At 36.6% G+C, this 27,085-nt stretch overlaps 1 protein-coding gene across 1 annotated transcript in view; it reads right to left on the bottom strand.

Annotated features, from left to right (window-relative positions):
• Positions 1-359: 359 nt before the first annotated feature.
• The window catches only part of APPBP2 (amyloid beta precursor protein binding protein 2), a 60,383-nt gene continuing 33,657 nt past the window's right edge, over positions 360-27,085 (bottom strand). Inside the window, exons 5-13 of the mRNA XM_040244154.1 lie at positions 21,718-21,886; positions 17,787-17,876; positions 15,426-15,493; positions 15,240-15,345; positions 14,254-14,378; positions 11,209-11,294; positions 9,307-9,497; positions 7,846-8,011; positions 360-5,338 (exon numbers count right to left, since the gene is read on the bottom strand). Of these exons, the coding sequence (XP_040100088.1) occupies positions 5,085-5,338; positions 7,846-8,011; positions 9,307-9,497; positions 11,209-11,294; positions 14,254-14,378; positions 15,240-15,345; positions 15,426-15,493; positions 17,787-17,876; positions 21,718-21,886 (1,255 nt within the window). The 3' untranslated portion in view covers positions 360-5,084. The remainder of the gene's footprint in view (positions 5,339-7,845; positions 8,012-9,306; positions 9,498-11,208; positions 11,295-14,253; positions 14,379-15,239; positions 15,346-15,425; positions 15,494-17,786; positions 17,877-21,717; positions 21,887-27,085) is intronic.

Below are 27,085 nucleotides of genomic sequence, written 5' to 3' on the forward strand. Positions count from 1 at the left end.
AACCCACACCCAGGGTTTTCGCCACTGACAGACACCCAGCAGAACTTATCTGTCTCATCACCCTTTCTCAGCCTTTGCGTGAGCCTAGGGAAAAGAAGGGTGTGATTATTTTTGTAAAGTCCCCAAAGCCCTCTGCATTCATGCAGTGCTTGTGTTGCATAAGCACTTTCATAAGCACCGTCTTCAGGTGCTGTTACCAAGTGTCTTCTCTGCCACACGTCTCACTAGAAGCAGCGCACCACTGTTTTAGTTCTGACAGTTTCTCTCGTGTTGTTCGCTAATAAAAAAGCCTGTGATGTTTACATAGTCCCAAGTCCCAACCAAAAGTAAGCACAACTAAACTGGAAACATACACTATGAATGCAGGAACACTATATTTATTAAGTCAATAATTCATTTTTAGCAATACAAGTACAGAATATATCACAATGCTGGTTACAAACATACTTAGTATGGATTAATGGTTACAAATAATGGTGGGCACTACAAGTTTGTGGTAAGGGTGATATGAAAGGTCATTCTGACACAATGAAGAACTGTCTTTAAAAAAATCCATCAATGACCTTAGATATTTCTATAGAAATTACTGTGGCACTATTAGTGGGGATTTTCATGTAAAGAATTGATAGTAATCTGCTTTTGTTTCAGTAAGAGCTTTTTGAGTCTATTAAACTAAAATCCCCAGTTGCTTAATAAAGTATAAAAATAGTACTGACCTGGTAATATTTAATAAAACATAGCATTCATTCACATCATAAAAGTAGAACTAAAAAGTTTTTAGTTACCATGGCAACAGAGCTTCCCATAAAAGGAATCTACAGAAATGAGTAATGTTACACAAATGGTACCTGCAAAGTTATTTAGTGATCCAACACTTGTGCACCACAAACCAAGTTTTCTAGATATCTATATATAGCATATATTTTTAATCTTAAATTTTACTTTTGAAAAAAAAATGTGCACTTCAACAAACTCACTAAGGCCACTCATGCTATAGATGCCTAGGATTGCAATTAAAGAACAGCATTATTTTAACAAATCCTCAAGCACACTCCTTCAGGTCACCAACAGGGTAAAACCAGTTTTCTGCCTAAAACATTCCTGAGATCTGTGGACAACTACTAATGTTCAAGCTGGAGATGAATTACAATGTCAGATTAAAAAAAAAAAAGAAAGGAATTTTCTAGCAAGAACTGAAGTCCTCCAAGAGGTGAAATATATATGCTAATTCTTAGAGCAAAAATAAAAGTCTTAGAGACGCTTTTACTTATAAATATTTTTCCAGTAGTAACTTTGCCATCCTGAAAAAGAACAGTTTGGAAGTAGCCAGGCTACAGATTCAGGGGGAAAAAAAGATAAGAGTGACAGTTTAATACAGGTATCATTCTCTTTCTGAGAGTTCACTTTATCCTACTTTGCTTTTATCAAAGACCTGCATTAGCACCTGTTTTTACTAACTGAAAAAAGATCCAAAAAGGAGCATCACTTTCACGAAAAAAGGTGAACAGCAAAAATGGCATTCCGCGTTTGTCTGCACACGGCTGTTGAGGCGGCAGCAGCAGCAAGCAGCAGGAGGGCACCGCCACGCTCCTCTCCGGGAACTACGTTCGGCACTCAGTTTCAAGCCGCCACAGCTTTACCTGTGTGAGCTTCTGTGCTTTATCGCAATTTATTTTGTACATCTATTAGCAAGGTGTGCCCTAAGCTAACTGCCACTTTGCTGTTCACCTGTTTTGGCTTAAAGAGGTTTCATGGGAACACTCTACTTTTGGATAGCGGGGAAAGCCTGCTGTCTCTCCTCCTACCTAGCAAACCATTCTTTCCATCTGTAAAGTATGGGCCAAAGTTTCAATCATGTTCTAGGCATGAGTTTACCGTTCAGGATTCTGTCTGCACTGTCAGGAGCAGCCAAATGGCACGCTATTTATAAGACTGCAGCTGCCTGATCTAGTTTTCTCAAAATTATGAACTCTTTTCTAACAGGCTAAGAGTGTTACGAAGGTCTTTGTCCAATCTTTCATTTTCACAAAACAAAGCACACCTGCATGGAGGCTATTCCAAAGCAACAGCCAGCTGCTTAAGCTTAACAGAGACAGAGCTTTGATAATGATAAGGGTCCTAATGCTTTGGACAAAGTCAGCTTTGGCGACCCATAAAAATTATGGTCTAAAAAACCCTCAACTGGCTCTCTGAAACTGAACAAAGGAGTGACTGGCCACCTGCGTGGCACAGGAGTGTTACTGATGCACCCAGCTGAGTAGCACCAAACTTTAGGGGAAAAAACCCGAGGACAAGAGAGAACAAAGTCAGGAAAGGGTGAGACCAAAGGCCTCTTAATATTACTTTGTTGAACTGCCAGAAAAATCTTTTAAGTTGGTCTATGCTTTCTTATATACAACCCCATCAGACACAAAAAATTTGTTCAAGCAATTGGTTATTGTGAAGTAAGTTTTACTCTGAGACTTTTTTCCCCTACCCCCATAAATCATGATGATATTCACCTCCCTAACTTATCCTAAACATTCCAACTAAAAGGATAAAACCCACACTTAAAATTATTAGGGTATTATTCTTCATTAGAACCAGAAATAACAGCATATTAAGTTATATCACTATCAGAAACTAGCAATCTCTTTTCTCAATCTAGAGTGTCTGCATTAAGTATATGGATTTACAGAAACTACATTAAAGCAGTGGCAATATGGCAAACTATCAACAATGTTGTTTTTTTTTTTTTTTTAAGAAAAACTGGCTGTCATTTAACATCACCCTGTGATCCTAGGCTTCTAAATATCATGTTGCTTTATCACTGAGTGTGATCTGAGTTCAAACTGAATTAGAGAAGATGAGGCCTTAAGTCATTTGCTGGATTTTATTCTAGGAAATGCTGTATATGCACAAAACCAAAAAATACAGATTAAAAAAAAAAAAAAAACTTCATATGAAAACTTAAGTTTCAAAATATTTATTGAAAAACAATTTACCATGACATTCCTATACCACAAACATACCACAGGACTCTAAATAACCAACAAAAGTATACAAAGCCTATCCTTAAAATCTTTGGAGGTATTAAATATATAGGCCCATGAGGATAGAGCTGAGTAACTTAAAAATGTTAGTCCTTGGTCACACAGACTATTTGGTAATTAATAAAGAGGTGCCTCTTGGCATTAGATTGCAATTAACTGGGAGGGGGAGGTGCAGGTGTGCCAATGTGCTCTTTTCAATTCAAAATAATTCAGTATGAGGATTAAATCCAGGGTTCAAAATCACACAGCTATCATCTTAAAGACTTCTGGGCTTGTTTCATTTCTTCTACCTCCCCTAGGAAATCCCCTCCTGGGGACTTAAGAACAGTGGGATCATAACCAACAAGATGGCAAATAACAGCTTTAAACAAGCTTATATTTGGGAAGGCCAAAAAAGTGTTTAAAATCGAACTGATCTGAAATTTCCAATTACTTTTTCTGCACCATGTGGTGGACAGTTTAGATTTTTCCCCCTCCCATCCTAACACGCCTGTTAAAAGAAAACCTAAATTCAGCACACATCCACTCACCCACAGACCACTCCAAGCATTAGCCAGGAGCAACAACTCTTAACAGCCAAGTCATGAACCCCTGAAAATAGGGGGGAAAACCCTGATTCTTAACTATAGAGGCACCAAACAGGCCACTATAATAAGAACTGAGGTAACGGCAACAGACCTTTTTTGTTTCTTGAATTGCTACATGTTACAACTTCTCAAATTTGAATATTACCTCAACATTAAATAACTTGACTGGCTTAAATGAAAAATCAAAACCCAATAAACAGAAAGACGAGTTAGTGAAACATATATCATTAGGGGTAATCTTTACATTTGACTCTTGAATTTCATATAAAATGATCTATTGCTTACAATATTTTTTTTATCATAAACATGAAGGATTTCTAAGAATTGCTTATTTGGCGGCATTTGTTTTACCATTAATCCCCATAAACCAAACATTAACCTAAAATTCCCATCTGGACATGAACTATTTCATGACTCAGCCAATATACTTGCAAACTGCGTTATTAGGGTAGCATTTAAAATGAGAAGGATGGCTGCAGCAGATATTTATAGACTTGCTTAGGGCATTGCCATCTGTGTGCCTTGACTAAAGATATGCCACTGAAATTGCCAAATTTTCCTAATTTGGTGTCTATTACATGAATACAATTTTTGTATTATCAGTTTTCATAACACATCTAAATGAAATCATTCTACAATAAAAGTAAAGGCAGGGGCTAAAATAATCATCTAAAACCTCTGGTCCAAATAACCCCTTTCTACATTAGGCTGGTCCTTTTCAGATCCTCCTGGTCCTGTTAGCAAAAGCTATCAGAGCATCTTGCCTTTTTGTAGCCCCCCAAAACACAACAAAACCAAAACAATCAAAGAGTTAAAACTGCTGGTTTATCAGCTTTTCTATTACTTACAGGTCAACACTGGTCCAGTTCAGATGAATCTGACAGTCCTTCCCCCTTGTCATACAGCCCTGGAGTGGCTGTATCCATTTCTCTAGGTAAGGTAAACAAACCTAAGTCAGGATGTCCCTCTGCTATTAGTACTTGTGTTAACTTTTCTATACTGTGTATAAAGATTTTCTCCATAAAATTTCTTTATAGTACAGTATTGAATACCTCCTCAAGGAAGAATTATATGTTAAAAAGTTGTTAAAATCATCCTTACATAATAAGAATGCAACTCTTTTAAACTCTTAAATAGTTTTATTTAGGGGTTCTTTTTTTCTTTCAGGCTTTCTGCAAAATGAATTACTTTTTTTTTAAAAAAGAAAACAAAAAAATTCCTCGTTTGTTCTACGAGGTTGAAAATATGGGCCAGACTACTTATACATGCGGTACATGCTGAATATAACTGAATATATGCTTATTCCTACGGACACTCTGCAAGAAAGGGATCACCCAAATAGGGTCAAAGGACTGGACCAGTGTTTCAATGCAAATTCCAGCCCCCCAAAAAACACGGTTTTGATTTCACAGTATGAATTCCCTGGAATCTGGGAAAAGGTAAGTTAGTGAACTGAGGTCTTCCCTCAGCAGCTCGGTCCCTCAACATTCTGCGCAATCAGGAAGGACTGCACCACTTCTTCAGTGGACTGGGGGCTGGTGTTGACGTCCTCAAGAGCATCGGTCACGGAATACTGCCGATCTCGTAACCGGTTCCAGTTAGACAGAACATTGTGATACTCAAACACTTTCTCATAATTTCCAATGGAGTTGTAAAGTTTAATGAGACCTCGGTAATCATATTCCAGTCCACTGTAGCCTTCACCAAAAAGTTTCTTCCCTGAAAATAAACAGAAAAAGAAAGGAAGCTCAAATAATGAAATAACAAATAATTTCTAGAACACAAGCTTAGTTCTTTAAAATAGGGTGTCTTTGTTTTATTCCTTTTAAAAGGAATAGATTCAATTAAAAAAAATTTTTAATTGGAATACAGTTGCTTTACAATATTGTGTTAGTTTCTTGCTATACAGCAAAGTGAATCAGTCATACATACATACATATATATGTGTGTGTGTGTATATATATCTCCACACTTTTTTAGATTTCCTTCCCATTTAGGTCACCACAGAACATCAAGTGGAGTTCCCTGTGGTATACAGTGGGTTCTCACTAGTTATCTGTTTTATACTCAGCAGTGTGTTTATGTCAGTCCCAAACTCCCAATCATTCCACCCTCCAGTTGAAACAGATTCAATTCTTTTATTGGGGCTTACTGACACAGTCTTACCCACAGCCTACTTCTAAGACTTAAAAAAAAAAAATTTCTCTTTTCTAAGGTCATTGGTCTCTCTAGAATTAAATTATAAAATTTCATAGTTTGAAGGGAGTTCATAAAGAGCTCATAGCTCATTTACAGGGCATACTCTTTTTAAAAAAGCAAAGCATCTGGAGTATGCCACCTTTTATGTAAAGTAAAATATTTATGTCTCTGAACACTTATGCCAAAAAACATACAGAAGAACGACACTGGTGGCCCAGTGGGTAAGAATCCACCTGCCAGTGCAGGGCAAACAGGTTTGCTCTCTGGTCTGGGAGGATCCCACATGCCTTGGGACAACTCAGCCAGTGAGCCACAACCACTCTAGAGTCCAAGCTCTAGAGCTGAGAGACACAACTACCAAAGCCTGCATGCCGAGAGCCCATGCTCAGCAACGAGAAGCCTGTGCACAGCAACAAGACCTAGCACAGTCAAAAATAAAAAGCAAAAACAAAAAACACAGAAAAAATAAATGAGAAACTAACAAGACCGGTTACTCATAGGAATGACTGGCGAGGAGAAATTAAGGGCAGTCACACATCTGTGAGAAGACCTTTCTATATAGTTGACTATTTTTTTTTTTTTGGTTATGCCATGTGGCTTGGGGATCTTAGTTCCCTGACTAGGGATCGAACCCAGGCCCTCAGCAGTGACAGTGAGGAGTTTTAACCACTGGACTGCCAGGGAACTCCACAGTTCTGACTTTTCAGAGTATTACTATTTCACAGTAAAATAATTTAGCAGACTAAATAAAAACAGGGGAACGTTATACAAACATAAGCAAACAAACCTAGTTCTCTCATAAATGAGTAACTCACTGACAGCAGGTGGCAGGGAGATAAGCAACCTAAGTAAATTTTGAACACAGTATCCTGATTATACACCTTCAGGTTAAGGACAAGGTAAAATGTAAATGAATATTAGGCTCTAAGCAGTAACTTTGGTTTTCATAGTACTATGGGCTCACAACTCTAAAACTACTTTATGTGTATTGTAGGGTTAAGCAAGATAATCTATTATGGATAACGAGGAATCTTCACATACACGGATATATGATTTGAGGCAAAGGTAGCACAGCAGAGGGGAAAGACAGTGTTTTGAAAAAATGGTCCTGGTCAACTGTATATCCGTGCAGAAGGGAAAAAGGAAGAGGGGAAGAAATGTGATCGCTATCTCACAAATTTCCAGAAGATAATCTTCCAAAAGAGTATCTTCTGACTTTGGGGTAGAAAAAGATTTCCAAGACACAATTTAAAAAGTGTCAACCATAAAATAAAAGAGCAATATTTGATTACATTAAACTTTAAGAACATTTGTTCTTTGAAAGGCACCATTAAGAAACAAGCAGTAGAGGGACAGTTATCTGCAACACATTTAACTAACAAAGGGCTTGTTACATCTAAAGTATATAAAGAACTTCCATAAACCAAGAAGAAAGTGAGGAGTTTTAATAATTTAATAAAAACATGGGAAGAGTTTTAACAGGCACAACATTAGATGATGACCACAGGACCTTATTTTGTGATAAGTCTGAACTGAAAACAATTCAAATGTTCTGAATATCAACTAACAGTAGAATGGATAAATAATGATATACTAATTCAATACAATATTACAAGGCACTGGAAATTAACAAGCAACAGGGATATGAACAACACTGATGTATTTCACAATTGATGTTCACCAAAAGAAACAAAGCATAGAAAAACATACATTGTATTTCATTTATATCAAGTTCTAAAACAGCTAAACTTGGTCTACTTTAAAACCAGGAGAAGGGTGAGGATGGGCTAGAGGTATTGTTTACACAAATTTTTAAAATAACTATTTCTGCCTTTATTTGACACACTACTGTCATATTTCTTATTACTGGCTTCAATTATCAATAAATAATCTTTAGCAAAATGTTTTAGGTGGCTCTTGGAGATCCTGAGCAGCTCTAAACTCATTTAAGTCTTAATAATAACACTTCCCTATACAACATATAAGATACGTTGATCTCTTATCAATTAAAACAATTTTAAACATACCAATTGCTATAGATCGCAAATAAAGTTTCTCAGCATTTTCATACTGATTCATGTCATAATTATATAAAGAAGCCAGATGTCCCACTGAAAGGGCTACTTCATAATCTTCTTGACCAAGAAGTTGTTCTTTAATCTTAATTGCTTTGATGTGCATTTCTTCAGCTTCCTGAAAAATAATCAAGCTGTATTAACCATTAGGTTATACTTTTTACTATGTCAACAACTCTTGTCCAATTAGTAACATTCTTCTAAATGCCAAAACAGCTTATGATGGCATAAGGTAATCTGATCAGAGAAGACACTACACTGTTCCAGAAGTTGCCTACAGGAAGCATCACTGGCTTGGGGAAGCTATGCACATAAGCTGACGAAACACTGAAATACACCAAAATGACAAGAGAAAACGTGTCCATGTAATAAAAAGCTGTTAGAAAAAATTAACATCAAAATATTCTAAAATGAAAACTTCTTTCAATTTAACACACCCCGAAATTTAACTGAACTGTTAAGAAACTCTATATTATTTTACATAGAAGTATACTTTATTATTTCATTTTTTTTAGTTTTGACAATTTTTATCTCAATAAACTAAACAGGTTAACTGAGGAATGTGTAAACTGATTTTCAGATAAAAATGAATGTCTTAGATAGCAACTCTCATTCCTTTCTTATTGTGACCCTATAAGAATTGATGCTTTTGAACTGTGGTGCTAGAGAAGACTCTTGAAGAGTCCCTTGGACTGCAAGGAGATCCAACCAGTCCATTCTGAAGGAAATCAGCCCTTGGATTTCTTTGGAAGGAACGATGCTAAAGCTGAAACTCCAGTACTTTGGCCACCTCATGCGAAGAGTTGACTCATTGGAAAAAGACTCTGATGCTGGGAGGGATTGGGGGCAGGAGAAGGGGACGACAGAGGATGAGGTGGCTGGATGGCATCACCGACTCGATGGACGTGAATCTGAGTGAACTCCGGGAGTTGGTGATGGACAAGGAGGCCTGGCGTGCTGCGATTCATGGGGTCGCAAAGAGTCGGACACGACTGAGTGACTGAACTGAACTGAATGAACAGTAATACGAATTTATAAGCCAAAATTCTAAAAGGAAACTAAATTCAGTATATTTTTACCACTACAATTATATAATACTTGCATATCTTACATTTCCTTGCACATATAACTATGTGCCAGGCATTCTGCTAAGTGTTCGATTTAAACTATTAGCTAAGAGCTATGTTTTAAGTCTGATATATATATTTTTCTATGGTTTGTATTTTTGAATTTTATTTATATTTTGACTGTTTTATACTAGCTATTTTCTCAATTCTTATGTGAAATAATGTGGAAGTATAATAAATGTATACTTTATAATTTAAGATTACTGAAGAAGCATTACTTAAGATGTTATTCACACTGTACTTTATTACCTAAGATTAGACAGAAAAATACAGTAAAATGTGCTACCTTAAATTTTCTCATTGACTGATAAAGTCTTCCAAGGTTTCCATAGTGTTTTGCAGTCTGTACATTAAATTCTCCAAAAGCCTTTTTAGCTAGTTGGAGTGAAGACAGGTGCAAATCATGAGCTTCTTGAAGCAGCCTCTGTTCAGTTTCTTTATTATGACAGTCAATAGCAATCTCCTCTAAAATAAGTGCTAAATAAGAAGGCAATAAAATCAGTGCACTTTCAAACCATGTATCAAAGCTCATCAGAACATAAACTTTAGAATTAAATTTTATAAATGTTATTTGTATATACTTATATATGTTTATGGTTTAGAACCATAAACCATATAACATACCAAAGAACTGGTAAAGATGAGCGTATTCCATTTTAATGAAAGGAAAAAAAAAAACACTTTTGGGGTCTTCTATTTTGCATAGTATAATGGATTTCAAATGTAAGAAAAACAACAGTATACAACAAATTATTTTGCAGAATTACCCTCTATTTTACCAGATCAGTTTGCTTTGCTGACGTGAAATTGTTTTTTAAACAAACAGAAGAAAGACAACAATGAAAAGGCAAATTTTTTAAAATTATGAAACTGTGTCAAGGACTACCTAACCACTCTTGAAAACTCTGAAACCACATCTGCAAACTATATAATCTTTAACCAAATAGAAGTAAAAGAACTGGTTTCCTCCTAACTCACTTGACCAGTCAAATCAGATAAGAAGATAATTTAACTTCAAAGTCCTATTTGAGACCCTCATACTCCATTTAAAGTCTTGCAAATACATATTCTTTAGCCAGGCAATTTTATTGCTAGGAAAACTGTTCACGTGCACAAAAAGTAAGAGATTTAGCTCACAGCCTGGTGAGCTGCCGTCTATGGGGTTGCACAGAGTTGGACATGACTGAAGCGACTTAGCAGCAGCAGCATTTTTAAAGAACAAAAGGTTAAAAAAAATTAGAGGTCCAATAAGACAGGTGCAATTAAAAACATTAGAATATTAGAAAAAACATCAGAAAAAAGATATACACCTACATGTATTGAAATGAGAAAATGTTTGTACTACATCGAGTGAACAAAGCAGATTACAGAACTAAAAAAAAAAAATTATTCACTCATTTCGGTCTTTGAAGAAATAAAAGTTTAAAAAAAATATTTGCCCACATGTTAATTCTGGATTGATGAGATTTCAAGTAACTTAATTTTTTCTCTTTTAATTCTTGACATTAATCATGTATTACTTGCATGACTTCAAAAATGCAAACTTAGAGCAGAGGTAAAGCCTAGTTCCAGAATTAAGGTAGAAGTTACTCATCATGCAAGGAATTACCACATAGGTAACCCAATCGTCAGCAAAATGAAAGGCCCGTGGTAGTGACTGCAGAAGAGTTAAAAAGTAAAGAAGAAAGTGGTATGTGGTAAGAGCCTTACAACACTAAAGGTAACCTGATATGAAACTGAGTTTCAGAATCTTGCACAATAAAGGTGAAGGTGTGTGAAGACACATCTGCAGTGTCACTGTGATTCTTCAATCCTCCCCTCAAAAGAAAGGAATGAACGAATGAAAGGAAAGAGAAAAGGGAAAGAAGGGGCAAGTGCAAGGAAGGAAGAAAGAAAGAAAGGTATTCTAGCCTATTAACAACGCTGTATGAGAGAAGCAAACAACTTTTCATTGTGAGCCACTGGAGATTCTTAAGAGATGTAGGCAAATATGTTAAATCAGTGATTGGCTGTTTTAGCAATATACAGTCTAATTCTGAGGAAATAAACAAATATTCCTATTTTATACCATATACCATCAGTTTTAAAATGTCAGAGAGTAGACATCTGTTATAATTGACAGCTAAAGAAATCTTAAAATACATCTATCTATCTACCTATCTATAGGAGACTAGATTACAAAGGGTACCTTTCACCCTCTTTGAAGAAGCCAAAAGAAGATGATCTTCAGGTAGGATATGGGTAATGATACCAATAGCTCTTTCTGCATGAAACCTGCAATACAGAAGATAAATTCTGGCATTTCTTTTATGTTACAAATAATTTAGGCATTAAAAAACCCCATAATTTATAACATAATACTGGTAGAATTTCTAAAACTAGCTGTGGTAAAGAACTAGATTTTTGCTTTAACGTTCCAATCTTTTGTATACTGAGTTCCCCCCACCCCTTAATTTATTTTTATTTGAAGGATAATTAAATGAACTTTTAAACATCCAGTGGATTCCCATCTATCTCCCTCATAACCAACTATCACAGCCTACAAGGCTTAATACAATATGATCTTTCACTGGGCTACCTCTCTGACCACATCTCCTACCAGTCTCAGAAATAATTCCCTCTTTCCCTTCTAGCCACACAGGAACTGCAGTTTTCTGAACATGTAAAGCAGTTCTAGCCCAGAATTCTTGCATTTGTTTTATTGTCTCTCTGGAATGGTTGTTCCCTGAATATCCATATGGTTTACCCTCACTGAAGTCTTTTCAGACCAGCCTATAGAGAAGACCCTAAAAAACATCTACCGTCACTCTCTAAACTCTTAGCTTATTTTATTCTTCTTCACAGCATGCATTCTCATCTGACATGTTTGATTACTGTTTCATGGCTCATCCTGTCAAACAGAAGGCAAGTTATTTGTTTATCTGCCAGTTCCTTTCAAACAACTCCACACCTATTCCCATCTTTCTTGGACTGCGAGGAGATCAAAACAATCAATCCTCAAGGACATCAGTCCTGAATATTCATTGGAAGGCTTGATGCTGAAGCTGAAACTCCAATACGTTGGCCACCTGATGTGGAGAACTGACTCATTGGAAAAGACCCTGATGCTGGGAAAGATTGAAGGCAGGAGGAGAAGGGGACAACAGAGGATGAGATGGTTGGATGACATCACCAACTCGATGGACAGGAGTTTGAGTAAACTCTAGGAGTTGGTGATGGACAGGGACACCTGGCGTGCTGCAGTCCATGGGGTCGCAAAGAGTCGGACACAACTGAGCTACTGAACTGAACTGAAGCGATCATCAATTTTCGCAGATCTATCTTCCAAACTGCTGTCTCTTTAGTTGTATCTGGTCTGCTATTTGTCTACTGAGTTTTAATGTCAATGACTATTTTCCAATTCTAGCTATTATAATTTATTTTCATAAGTGTTTATTAACATAATTCATACCACCATAATTTAAAGTGTACACTAGGAGGTTTGGGGTGTATTTCAGAGTTATGCTCCTATCACTATTAATTTCAGAATATTTTCATCCCCCCAAAAGAAACCTTGTGCCCATTAGCAGTCACTTCATTTTCCTCCAACTCCCCCAACTCTAGGCAACCACCAATTTACTTTCTGTTTCTACAGGTTTGCCTAGTCTAGACATTTCATACAAATGAAATTATATAAATGTTGTGCGGTCTTCTTTCACTTAGCACATTGTTTTAAAGATTCATTCAAGCTGCAGCATGTATCAGTCATTTTATGTTACTGTTTATTTTTGGCTGCTCCGTGTGGCATGTAGGATATTAGTTCCCCAACCAGAAATAACTTATGCTCCCTGTGGTGCAAGTGTAGAGTCTTAACCACTGAACCACCGGGAAGTCCCATTTATTTGTATTATTGAAGTATACTTGATTTACAGTGTTGTGTAAGCTTTAGGTATACTGCAAAGTGACTCAGATATACATACAGTTCCCTCAGTTTATTTTTATATCTGCCTTTTTTCCTTAAGTTTCCCTCTACAGGGCCATACAGTAAACATCTCAAGATTATGTGGTACACACTCTGTCCCAACTATTCAATTCTGCTGTTGTAGCATAAAAGCAACTACAGACAAAACATGAGTGCATGAGCACTGCCAGGCTCCAATAAACCTTTATTTTGCCCTCAGACCATAGTTTGCCAACCCACTTATACCCTCGGTCATCTAAGAATCCTTACTTCACAGCATCAACCAAAACATTCTGTTAACTGATATTTTTAGTGTTCTAATCTCGTTCATCATGTCTTCTGACTCTCTCACAGAGAAAACGTTCCCTTATTTAAAAACATTTTTTATGGTGAGTTCATCTTAGGTAGAGTTAGGTCTATGAGAAGTTTGTATGGCTTGGACTGAAGGTTAATTATTACCAAGAGCTTTGTATTTTCTCCTTAAAAGCATCCTAAAAGAAATCAGCAGTCTCAAAGTATTTCTTAATGTTTTCCTTGGTTTGGGGTTTCCTGTATGCATGATGCCCAAATACAAGGGAGAAGTCTATAGCCTATAAATTCCCCCATGAGGCTCGTTTTGTTCAACTGAGAGCCCAGCCTAAGATGGACAAACTTCCATGTCACCTCTCTTGCCAGTGAGCAGTTTCTCCCCTGGTCTACCGTTTCCCTGAGGGTGTAGCTTTGATCTTGGCTTCAGTTTTAAGTCACAGCGTCCTGTGGGCTAAGTGCCTTATCTCTTAAAACCAGGCCTGGTATTCAACCAAGGCTACAGAAACTTCTAAGGCCTTCTAAGCCTCCCCACCCCAGAGCAGTCACACCACAGTTCACGCCTACCCTTTCTGGGTTTTAGTGCATTACTGGCCCTTGGGGATTTCCTCTCTCTCCTACAAGCTCAGTAATGCATTAAAAAGATGACTGTCAATATTATTCAGTATTTCTGCATGTTACTATCAAGTTTGTACACTACTGTATTAGTCAAGGAAAAATTACTGAAGGAGATACTTAAAAAAAAGACATTTTATATGATGATATAAAAGTCTCAATGTTAAACCACATAAGATCTAAATGAATGGCTTATAAATTGGGATGATTTTAAATGACTTCAAGAACATTTTAGGGATCTTGTTAATGTTCCAGGAGGATGACCTTAATCCATTAATTTATACATTAAATAGTACTGTGTTAGGGAAAAAGCTAAACAAAACAAAATAGCAATAGCATTTAATTCCTCATGAAAAGGAAAGTACAACTTACAGTGCATTGTCAAATTTCCCAGAGCTATACTGATGAACATAAGAAGAATAAGCCAAGTCTTCATGAGCTGTTGCTACGTGAATATTTTTGCCACCAAACACTGACTGCCGAATGTCAAGGGCGGCCTGAAAGAGTCAAGAAAATAACTGATAATACTGTGAATCCTTAGAAAACACTACCTAGTTAAATTAACCAGTCTAGTGACTTAAATATATATTTTATATACTCAACCCCACCAGTTTTGGAAAAAAGCTCTGCTGTAGTTAGATCACGCGTATGCTTAGTGGCTTCAGTCGTGTCCGACTCTCTGCGACCCCATGGACCATGGCCTGCTAGGCTCCTCTGCCCATGGGATTCTCCAGGCAAGAATATTGGAGTGGGTTGCCATTTCCTTCTCCAAATTTAGATCACAACAGAACATAAAGGTCACTCACGGCTTGATTTTCTGAAGAGTAAGTCTGAATTAAAAGGCAATGGCTTACTAATAAAAGTCATTCACATGTCTAGGAATTAATTAGTGTTTTTTCTCTATATCCTCTTCAGAAATAAACTATAAAATTGGGGATACCTTGTCCAGAGTGATGGCGTAACAAATCATGTACCTAAGATTGACTAAGGCCTAAAATAACTGTTATCTACCCTTCTTGCTACTACAAAGGCAGCTATAATGATTTGTGCTAAAGTAACAACAAAGACATTCAAGAAAAAATTGACAACTACTCCTAAATACTGACCCACAACTCCAAACTTTTTCACTAGATGAGTTTCTTTAATTCCTAAAACAGTAAGTCTTAAGAAGTTTTACTTCTTTAATTCCTAAAGAAGTTAAGTTTTACTTCTGTTATTATTTAGTAAAATAATGGTGTGCCATATATGAGAAAGGGCTCCAAAAAAGTTATTTTTAGAGAGTAGTTTATACACCATAAACAAATTATAGGTTAGCAAGTCAATTTAGGTTGAAAGAAAAAGTGTAACTATTAACATACCTGATAAATTGCAACAGACTGACAGATATTATCTACATTGAGTAAGTAGAACCCATAATCTAGCAGTGTATCAGAATATTTTGGGTGTTTGGATCCAAAATGATCCCTATAAAAAGATACAAAACTATTAGGATATAAAGTAGAGAGAGACAATTTTAAATGGTATTTTTAATAACAACCACGTACCGTGCCAAATACACTGCATGTTTAATTAACTGCTCTGCTTTCTTAAATTCACGTTTTACAACACAAGCCTAAAGATGAAATGAAAAATTGTTAAATAACTCACAAACAGTTAATGAATGTGTTAAAATAAATACGATTTATATATTCAAACTACAATGGTTAAAAAGAAAAAAATCTTCAAACATAAATAGAATGGATCTATTTGTAATTTCTTTCCTTCCAAGTATTTGAAAATTCCATTATAAACAGATGTGTACATATCCTGGGTAATTATAAAACTTAAAATTTTCAGTCATGCCCAGAACTAAACAGTTTTAACAAAGTTATCTTAAAAAGCTCATATATTCCGTTCTTACAGGTTATTAAAATAGCGGGGGGGGGGGGGGTGCTTATATATTTTTGAGATTAATTCTTTGTCTGTTGCTTCATTTGCTATTATTTTCTCCCATTCTGAAGGCTGTCTTTTCACCTTGCTTATAGTTTCCTTTGTTGTGCAAAAGCTTAAGTTTAATTAGGTCCCATTTGTTTATTTTTGGTTTTATTTCCATTACTCTGGGAGGTGGGTCATAGAGGATCCCACTATGATTTACATCAGAGAGTGTTTTGCCTGTTTTCCTCTAGGAGCTCTATACTTAATGGTCTTACATTTAGATCTTTAATCCACTTTGAGTTTATTTTTGTGTATGGTATTAGAAAGTGTTCTAGTTTCATTCTTTTACAAGTGGTTAACCAGTTTTCCCAGCACCGCTTGTTAAAGAGATTGTCCTTTCTCCACTGCATATTCTTGCCTCCTTTGTCAAAGATAAGGTGTCCATAGGTGTGTGGATTTATCGCTGGGCTTTTTATTTTGTCCCACTGATCTATATTTCTGTCTTTGTGCCAGTACCATACTGTCTAGATGACTAGCTTTGTAGTATAGGGGAAAAAAAAAAAAACCTAAATGAAATATATTACTTAGCTCTACTAAGCAATATCCTGGGTGTTTTACATGCTCTGCTTCATTTAACTGAAAGGAAAAAATCAACAAGTAAGGTCTCGTCAAAATTCCCATTTTAAAGAGAATGAAACTGAGGCACAGAGACATTAATGAAGTTAGCAGTACTTCAAAGAGATGCTTTTTGGTTAGCGTATTTATCTATACTTAGAAAACGTCATGGGAAAGGGCATTTCCCATCTAGATTGTTGGGGGACAAACCCGCTTTCAATTCTATCTATTAAAAAAATTAAATATGTTATTTACATCTAAAAATAAATAAATAAAATAGTGGGAGGTGGGGTGGGGAGAGAGGGTTCACCATTATTTCCTAAAGTACTTATTTATATCCCACTGGCTTAAAACTATTTGGAAGTTTTCCATCTAATAATCTTTAAATGTACAGAATTCCAAGTATTCCTGTTACTTCTTAAAATGTTCTGATTCATGGGAAAGTCAGTAGACTTTAACTCTCTAAGTATCATTTAAATACAGAATTATAAATCTTGCACATAAATTAAGCTGTCTTTATACTAAATGTATATTCAATGTTTTTCTAGCTCTAATGATTACCTGAATATTTATGCTATTTACTTGCTCTAAAATGACTTACTTTACAGAAATCTTAGACTCTTCTGTCATTTTAGAAAAATTCTTCTAAAGGAAATTTCCATAAGTAAAACCAGCCAAAGTGGAATATTCAAAATCGAAAAGCTCTGGGAAATACTATATCTGAAAATTATATCAATGCTTTAAAGCTTCAGTTTACTAAAGCAGCAATTTAAAAATATTACTAAATGGTTTCAAAGACTTAATTCATTCTGCTTTTTTTACCCAGTAAGAAGAAACATCAAGTAAGTACTGCCCATCAGGTCAAGAACAGAAAGCTATCACACTGTGAGACCGCAATACTGTGACTGAAAGACTTAATACTAGGCTATCCTTTAGGAGAAAAGTGACCAAAGCCCATATATCATGGCATAAGGAATTCGGGTTGCTGTAAAGGTTAAAGCAGCAGCCAGATTCCTGAAATTGAGCGGAAAAAATTTAGAAAATAGACGTTGGTATCCATGAGTATGCAACACTTAATTTTTTTAATAGCAGGTGGTGGTTCTGCTGTTCAGTCACTCAGTTGTGTCTGATTCTTTGCGACCCCATGGACTACAGCCCACCAGGCTCCTCTGTCCCTGGGATTTTCCAGGCAAGAATACTGGAGTGAGCTGCCATTTCTTTCTTCAAAAGATCTTCCCAGATCAGGGACTGAATCTGTGTCTCCTGCATTGGCAGGCAGAGCCACCAGGAAAGCCCCCAAACAATATCATAATTAACACAAATTTGAAGCTTATTAAACTCTATAATCCATTTAATGATTTTAACATCATATTTACCTTGGAAGCTTGTCTTAAAACGTCCACCACGACTCTGACTGGCAAGCCTGCTGTGATCTCCTTCATTGCCTCAATGCACCATCTGTACGCCTGAAAAATTCACAGAAGAGCAAGCCCTGTGACAGAGTTCAGTGAGACGCTTACGACTCCCGCAAGCTCTCAGGTGCCTGAGTGAGAAGACACACACAATATGTACACTTAAATTCCTTTCAGAGGCTGAGTTTTCTTAGAAGTATGCTTGTTACGTTTTCCTTTGGGTATGTGACACATATTCAGGACATCAGAAGCATGTTCTCTCTGTCCCAGAGCCTCGGCACAGACCATTTCCTCTGCCTTACAATACATTCCCCTCCTTCCTGCAACCCCCTAAACCACCTAAGCTGTCCTTCAGGTTTCAGCCCTGGACAAGGTTCCCTGTACCTTCCTCCCCCACTGTTAACACTTCTTTGTTATATTGTTATACTATAATCGCGTGTATAGTTGAGTGCTCACTTTGTGCTAGCTATTTTCTAAGCATTTTATGTGCAGTAATACAGTTAACCAACACAACACCTCTTTGAGACAGTATCACACAATGTGCTAGGACCTAGGTATCTAGTAGGGAACAAAAATAAAATGTCCTTCATCTCCTAGTGCTTAGTAGGGTGGAGAGTGGGGAAGCAAAATTACTCTGGATAATAAGAACTGCTTCAAAGAAACAAAAAGTATTACAAAAGGATCATAAAAATGAGGGGAAAACCACCTGAAAATTAGAAAGTAAACATTTGTTTTCTTCTATAAGCTTCCACCTCTTTCATTCCACCTAAAAGATGTTAACTATTCAGAAGCAATTTTGATGCAAAAATGAAACAGGAAAAAATAAGCAAAAATGATTTGGGTTAAAAAAAACCTGGTTTGTAAGATACTAAGTAAGCTGATTTTGCCCCAGTAAGAGCGTAAAATCTGTGGTAAACTGTAATACTGCTTTTAAAACATTTACTGTCCCTCCTTGAGGAAAGATAAACTTCCCTTTCACATTAAAGATTTCCTTTAGCCAAAATATTAATTAAAATATAAGCAGAGTTCATGTGAAATGTGCCATTTCTAGGAGAAAGCTTCAAGAACCAGTAATTCCTTCCCCATACTGCTTTTGCCTTTGCTCCAATGCTGGTAATGTTCTAGATAGAGGCTGCCCCACAACATGCGGGCTTTGATCAACGTGTAGATATGATGTGAAGCAGAACCACAGAGAGACTAAGACAGGAAACAACATGAGCAAGAAATCAACTGGTGTTATTCCAAGTCAGTGCTGTCTGGAGGTTGATATTATCTTGGTATTTCCTAGACTATATGGACTAAGAGGAGAATATGGTGATAATTCATCAAACTATATCCTCAAGATTTGTGTACTTTTCTGTAGGTATCAATGACAAATTTATAAACTATCAAAATTACACAAGAAACATCTCTAGACTTAAATGTTCCTCATGAATGTGCAGTGAATTCCAAAGATCATGAATAAAATATAGTATGTTGCTGTTGGTTGCCATTTAGTAGCTAAGTCCTGTCTGATTCTTTTGAAAGCCCCATGGATTGTAGCCCATTAGGTTCCTCTGTTTATGGTATTTTCCAGACAAGAATACTGGGGTGGGTTGCCATTTCCTTCTCCAGTATAATACCCCCCAATTCAAATGTTCAGAAAGAAAATAACTATCACTTAAACAGTAACTGCTGGTAAATAAAGTGGAAACTGGTGAATAAAAGATATTTCTGTTCCACTGAATACACTGGTGAGTCTGGATAGAAGAAGATGGGCCTGGAGCTGAATACAGGAGTAAAAAATGGCAAGACATGATTCACTTTACCGAGCAGAAAGAAGGATGCAGGGGAGTATGAGAAACAGAGATGAAAAGAAACAATGAAAGAGCAGTCAGAGACAGCCAAGATGAGGAGGACATATGTGGAGAGATAAAAAGATGGTTGTGGTGGGGCACCTAAAGAACTTAGCCATGCCTTATGGCTTGCAGGATCTTAGTTCCCCCACCAGGGACTGAATTTGGGTCCTCTGCAGTGGAAATGCCAAAGTTCTAACCACCAGACCACCAGGGAACTCCCAAAAGAACTTTTAAGGCAGACAAATACCATTTCTGTATACTTCATTCTCATTTCCATAAAGGCTGTCCACACAAAGGCCTTTTGTGAATGGGGTTCTTTGTTTTTGGTGTGTAAAATAACAGAAAGGGGCCAAATTCTATATCTAGAATGATAAGCTTTGGAACAGTTACTGCATAAAAGGGGCAGCAAAACAATTCATCAACAGAACTAATTCAGCAGACACAAGAATTCAGCACCAAAAAGAATCAGAAAAAAATATATAAACCTCCTGAGAAAATGCAGGCACGCTGATTAGGATTTTATATTTTAACAAATAAGCTTGATGACTAAAAATAAAGTTTCCCCCCAACTTTACAGAAGTATAATTGACAAATAAAAATTGTATATATTTAAGGTGTGTACAAGATTTGATATACATATACACTGTGAAATGAATATCACAATCAATCTAATTAACACATGCATCACCTCAGTGTTCTCTCTGTGTGTGATGAACACATTTAAGAGCTACTCTTAGCAAACTTCAAATATACATATAGTATTAACTACAGTCAGCATGCTATAATTATATCCTCAGAACTTATTCATCTTAGAATGAAATATTAAGCTTTGAAAAATAGTTAATGTAAACAATGAGGCATGCCTCTTTGGAACAGCCAAAATCTACAACACTGACAACATCAAATGCTGGCAAGGGTATGGAATAACAGGAGCTCTCACTCCTTCCTGGTGGGAACGTATGCTGGTAGAGACAATCTGGCAGTTTCTTAAAAAAAAACTTACAAACTCTCACCATGCATTTCAACAAAAGCATTCTTTGATAATGCCTTCTTTGATAAATATTAAAAGCAGGATGATTCTAGCTTTGGGGTTATAAACATCACTTTACAATTATTCTCTAATTAGAATAAAAAAAATAGAATTCTCTAATTTTACTTCTAGTGGTAACTTTCCTTTAAATGTGGAATATATACATATATATTTACATTGAAGGGAAAAAATTGACATTAGGGCAATTTTAAAATATTAAAGCTAAATGACAGCTATCTGACAGTGCAAAATAATTATGATATTCTTTTATAAATAAAGTAACCCTGTAAAAGAGTTAAGCCCACACAGCTCACTTTTCAACTATGTATTCATTAGCACCAAAGCCTTAATTTAATATTATAAAGCCAAAATGGAGGCTACTACTTTCTGATAATCAGAGATAGAAGCAAAACAATGCAATTAAAGTATAAATAAAATCTAGGTTCCCAATGAAACGAATGCCTTCAAGTTATGAGAGTTCACCCAGAGCTCAGTTCAGTTCAGTCGCTCAGTCGTGTCCGACTCTTTGCGACTCCATGAATCACAGCACACCAGGCCTCCCTGTCCATCACCAGCTCCAGGAGTTCACTCAGACTCACGTCCATTGAGTTAGTGTTGCCATCCAGTCATCTCATCCTCTGTCGTCCCCTTCCCCTTCTGCCCCCAATCCCTCCCAGCATCAGAGTCTTTTCCATTAAGTCAACTCTTCGCATGAGGTGCTACGCAATCAATAATAAAGCACCCAATAAAGGTTCATTTAACAGAGCATGCTGTCAAAATAATTTAGGCAGAAGTACATTTAGTCAAATTAAAAACAAATGTAAAATTTTACACGTGTATGTTTAAAATCCATCTCACAGAATACTCCTTTTGCCTATTCAAAATATTCCATTACAAATGTATATTGCTTTACGTAAACCCAGTATGTGAAAATGAGATCTATTAAGACAAACATGAGATTATATGACTTATTTTCAGTTTAACAGTTACTTACTGGTTGTAATGAAATATACTTCAAAACACTCACCTCATCATAGTGGCTTTTTGCAAATAGGAGTGCACACAGTTCTCCATAGAGTGCAGCTTTGTTTGCTTGCTGGCCATGTTTTGAGAGTTTATTCATATATGTCTGAGCTAACTTAAACGTTTCTTCACCCAAATGGTATTTGCAGTTTCCATTTCGCACATGAAGCAATCTGCAATTGCACAAATAATATGAGCCTATTTCCGAGAGCTATTTTCTGTATGGTAGACTTGGTAATCTCTTATAGATGTCTATGTAGCACCCAAATGAGTTAAGGTCACCAGACAGAAGAAACGAGGCAGTACTGGAAAACAACTGTCCGGCTCAAGCTGGGACTGACTAATACACAGAAAGAAGCATATGTTCATCCCAGAAAGCTACTGACGATTAATCTGATCCAATGTTGATTCCTTATCCTCTCTAAATATTTTGTATACTTTGTGTACTCATCATGTACTACATGTATTACTTAACTCTCTTTGTTCCAAATCCCAAAGTAATACAGTTTTATTACAAGAGATTTGGAAAATAATGAAGACATAATACTTAATTCAATTATCTTTCTAGTAAGACAAGTTTACTGAAAAAGGTGGTACTGCCAGTTCTTTCTTTCATAACCTTTATCCTCTATGATGGAAAAATAGAGAATTTTTTACACACAAGTATCTGCAAAACCATGCTGATTATCTAGTGATATGTAAGAGTAGTAAAATGCTTTAGGTCAGACTGAGGTCAAGAAAGCAACAGGCTATATACCTGTACATATATGAGACAGAACACTGTGAGGACCTGACATATATTTAAGAATCTATTATGATGTTGGCTATTACGTCCATATATCATACCAATATAATTTTATGAAAATGCTCAGCTCTGAGAGGGAACAAGGTATAAACATCATTTAAAAGAAAACCAAGTGGAAAATAAATAAATGAATGAAAACCAAGTATTTAAAAAAAAGGAAAAGAAAACCAAGTATGGAGAGGTTAGGAAGCATTCTTCAGGAGTATTAAATGAAACCCAGATACTTCTAACTTTTATATCTATTCCAAAAATACTAAAAGGTCAATGACCCAAGATGAGAAAGATGGTAACAATCTTTTGATCTCTAGCTTTCTGTTGTATAGTCAGGAAAAAAGAGAATAATTTTATTATTTTTAAAAAGTGAAGTATAGTTGATTTACTATATTGTATTAACATAATTCCCTATGCCATACAGTAAGACATGTTGTTTATCCATTCTATATATACCAGTTTGCATCTGCCAATCCCAAACTCCCAATTCATCCCTCTCCCTCCCCCTAGGCAATCACCAATCTATTCTAAAAGAGAGTACTTTGGGGGACTTTCCTGGTAGTCCAGTGGTTAAGACTGTGTGGGCTCCCAATGCAGGGGGCCCAGGTCTGATGCCTGGTCAGGGAACTAGATCCTGTATGCTGCAAAGAAAGATCTGACACGCCACAAGTTAGACCCAGCACAGCCAAAAATAAAAAGAGTAATTCTAAATCATCAGGATTATTCAGTAAGGTGGAACATTACACAATGTGCATCCTTCCAACACTCACCATACAATTAACTGCTTTTAGAAAGACTAAAAGCCTTATATAAAACAACACAGTGTATCACTCTAATGGCAGAAAATAAAGAAGAACTAAACAGCCTCTTGATGAAGGTTAAAGCAGCTGGCTTTAAAACTCAACATTCAAAAAACTAAAATCATGGCATTCAGTCCCATCACTTCGTGGCAAATAGATGGGGACGAGTAGAAACAGCAACAGATTTTGTTTTCTTGTGCTTCAAAATCACTGTGACTATAGCCACAAGATTAAAAGATGCTTGCTCCTTGGAAGAAAAGCTATGGTAAACCTAGAGAGTGTATCAAAAAGCAGAGACATCACTTTGCTGACAAAGGTCTATATGTATAGTCAAAGCTACAGTTTTTCCAGTAGTCGTGTATGGATGTGGGACTTGGACCATAAAGAAAGTTGAGTGCCAAAGAACTGATGCTTTTGAACGGTGATGGTGGAGAAGACTCTTGAGAGTCCTTTAGACTGCAAGGAGATCAAACGAGTCAATCCTAAAGGAAATCAACCCTGAATACTCATTGTTAGGACTGATGCTAAAGCTGAAGCTCCATTACTTTGGCCACTTGATACTAAGAGTCAAATAAGACCCCGATATGGGGAAAGACTGAGAGCAAGAGGAGGAAGGGGTGGCAGAGGATGAGATGGTTAGAAAGCATCAATGACCCAATGGATATGAGTCTGAGCAAACTCTGGGAAATAGTGAAGGACAGGGAGGCCTGACCTGCTGCAGTTCATGGGGTCACAAAGAGACAGTGATGACTAAGCAACTGAACAACAGCAACAAGGTTAATCAAACATTCTGAATGAAGTATCTTTCATGATACCAAATTTCTTTTTTATCCCCCATTTATTTATCTTAGTATTTATTTGGCTGAACAGGTCTGAGTTGCAGTATGTGGGATGTTTACTTATGGTGTGCAGGATTTTTTTTTCTTAGCTGTGGTGTGCAGGATCCAGTACCCTGACCAGGGACCGAACCTGGGCCTCCTGCACTGGGAGCATGGAGTCTTAATGATCACCAGGGAAGCCCCCAAATTTCAACTTGAAGAAAAAATATATGTAATTATCAGGTGAGTGGATTAGATTTATACTTTAAACCAGAAATATAAAAGTAGGAAAAAATATATGTTTGGTATACAGACTTTTCATGCTAAAGTAATACAAAATAAAGAGACACTGTCATTTGACAAATTGCTGATTTAATAACCCAGAGTTTGCAATGATCCTTGCCACAATGAAAAAAAAGTGAAATCTAGTAAAGAGAGAAGAATCTATGACCATCAGGAGCTTCATTCTAACTCTGCAGGCACTATATAATGGGGAGGACAGCCTCTTCAATAAATGGTGTTGAGAAAATTGGGCAGCAACACACAAAAGAATCAAACTGGACTACCTGCTCACACTATGCACAAAACTAAATTCAAAACAGATGAAAGGCATGAGTGTAAGCCCTGAAACCATAAAACTTCTAGAAGAAAACATAGGCAGTAAGCTAACATCAATCTTACTAATTTTTTTTTGTTAATATGTCTCTTCAGGCAAGGGAAACAAGAACACAAGTAAATACATGGGAACACATCAAACTAAAAACCTTTTGCACAGCAAGTAAATCTATCAAAAAACCAATTCAGGTCACCTACTGAATTGGAGAAGATACTTGCAAACAATGTATCTGATAGGGGGTTAATATCCAAAATATACAAAGAATCCACACAACATCACCAAAACAAAGAACCTGATTAAAAAATGGACAGAAGTTCCTGGATATTTATCCAAACAAAAACATTAATTAGAAAAGAGGTATGCACCCCTATGCTCACTGCAGCATTATTTACAATAGCCAAAATATGGGCGCTACCTAAGTGTCCACCAATAGATGAATGGATAAAGAAGATGTGGAATATATACACAATAATAAAGGAAGGAAACCTTGGCATCTACAGTAACATGGACGGACCTAGAGGGTATTATGTTAAGTGAAATGAATCAGAGTGAAAGACAAATACTGAATGACTTCACTTACACTTGTAATCTAAAAAACAAATGAACATTACAAACAGAAACAGAGTTACAGACACAGAGAATGAACAGGTGGTTGCCAGAGGGGAATGGGGTACAGAAAGAAACACGTGAAGGAGGTTAAGAGGTACAAACTTCTCGCTGCAAAAGAGTCACAGGTATGTCATGTACAATATGGAGAATATTGTCAGTTAAGTTTGTAAAAATCTCTGTATGGTGACACATTATAACTGGACTTATCTGGTGATCATTTTGAGTTATACAGAAATATTGAATGACTATGTCGTGTAACAGGAACAAGAGTATTGTGGATCAATTATACGTTAAAAACAAACCCATGGAAAGAGAGATCAGATTTGCGATTAGCAAAGGTGGGAGGCAGGAGGAGAGGAAGTGGACAAAGGCAGACAAAAGTTACACATTTCCAGTCATAAGATAAGTATGAGGGCTGTTAATTTAATGATAAAAGAACATTACAGTATGTTAAACATATAAAAGTTAAGTGTCAATCCCAAGAATTTTCATCACAAGGAAAAATAATTTTGTATTTCTTTAGTATTGAAGCTACATGAGGTAACAGATGCGCCTTAAACCTGTGATAATCACGTCACAATGTATCTAAGTCAAACCACTGTGCTGCACACCATCTTGAATGTATACAGTACTGTATTATCAGTTACGTCTCAGGAAAACTGGAAGGGAAAGAACTTCATTCTATTGGGGAACGGTGTATTAAGGTAGGCAGACAGACATCAATAAGTAAGACATTTAAAGATAAATGCCATGAGGATGATAAAAAAAATAGGGTTATATGATCAAAACCTTCTTAAAGGAGGGGCTTAGAGCAGACAGAAGAATTCTGTCTGTAGAAATAACATCTGAGCTGACACTTAAATGTAAGAGTTAATCATGTGCAGATCTTGGGAAACATGTTCCGAACAAGTGCAAAGGCCCTGAGAAAGGGAAAATAATTCTGTCATAAACAAAGAATAGTAAGAAAGCCAACATGCCTGGAATATCATGAATAATGGATCATGTGAAGAGAGATAAAGTAGAGCAAAGTAAAAGTGAAAGTTGCTCAGTCCTGTCTGATTCTTTGCAACCCCACGGACTATATGGTCCATGGAATTCTCCAGGCCAGAATACTGGAGTGGGTAAGCCTTTCCCTTCTCCAGGGGATATTCCCAACCCAGGTCTCCCACATTGCAGGCAGATTCTTTACCAGCTGAGCCACAAGGGAAGCCGGAGAACACTGGAGTGGGTAGCCTATCCCATCTCCAGCAGATCTTCCTGATCCAGCAATCGAACCAGGGCTTCCTGCATCACAGGTGGATTCTTTGCCAACTGAGCTATCAGGGAAGTTAAAAGTAGAGAAAACAAAGATTTTTATAAGGTCTAATCTGACACAGTAAGGCATTCTGGCTGCAAAAGTGAGTGAGGTTATTTATGTTGTAGGACAACACAGTCTAATAAAACCAACTGAAATGTTCCGTATCTGCTCTACTCAATTTAGTAGCCACAAGTAGCTAATGAGTATCTGAAATATGCCCAGTGTAACTAAGGACTGACTTTTAATTCTTAATGTTAAATAGTCACATGTGGTTAATGGTTACCATATTAAACAGTGAAATTTTAGAAAGACAGCTATGGTTATAGTGGGCAGAATGGGTTACAGTAAGGCCAAGACTGGAGGTAAGGCAACCCAGACAGAAGAGATTACAACAGCCCGGTGGGGGAGAAATCCTTGAGAACAAAGGACTGGTATA

Source organism: Oryx dammah, unplaced genomic scaffold, assembly GCF_014754425.2.
Source record: "Oryx dammah isolate SB20612 unplaced genomic scaffold, SCBI_Odam_1.1 HiC_scaffold_8, whole genome shotgun sequence".
NCBI classification, from domain to species: domain Eukaryota; kingdom Metazoa; phylum Chordata; class Mammalia; order Artiodactyla; family Bovidae; genus Oryx; species Oryx dammah.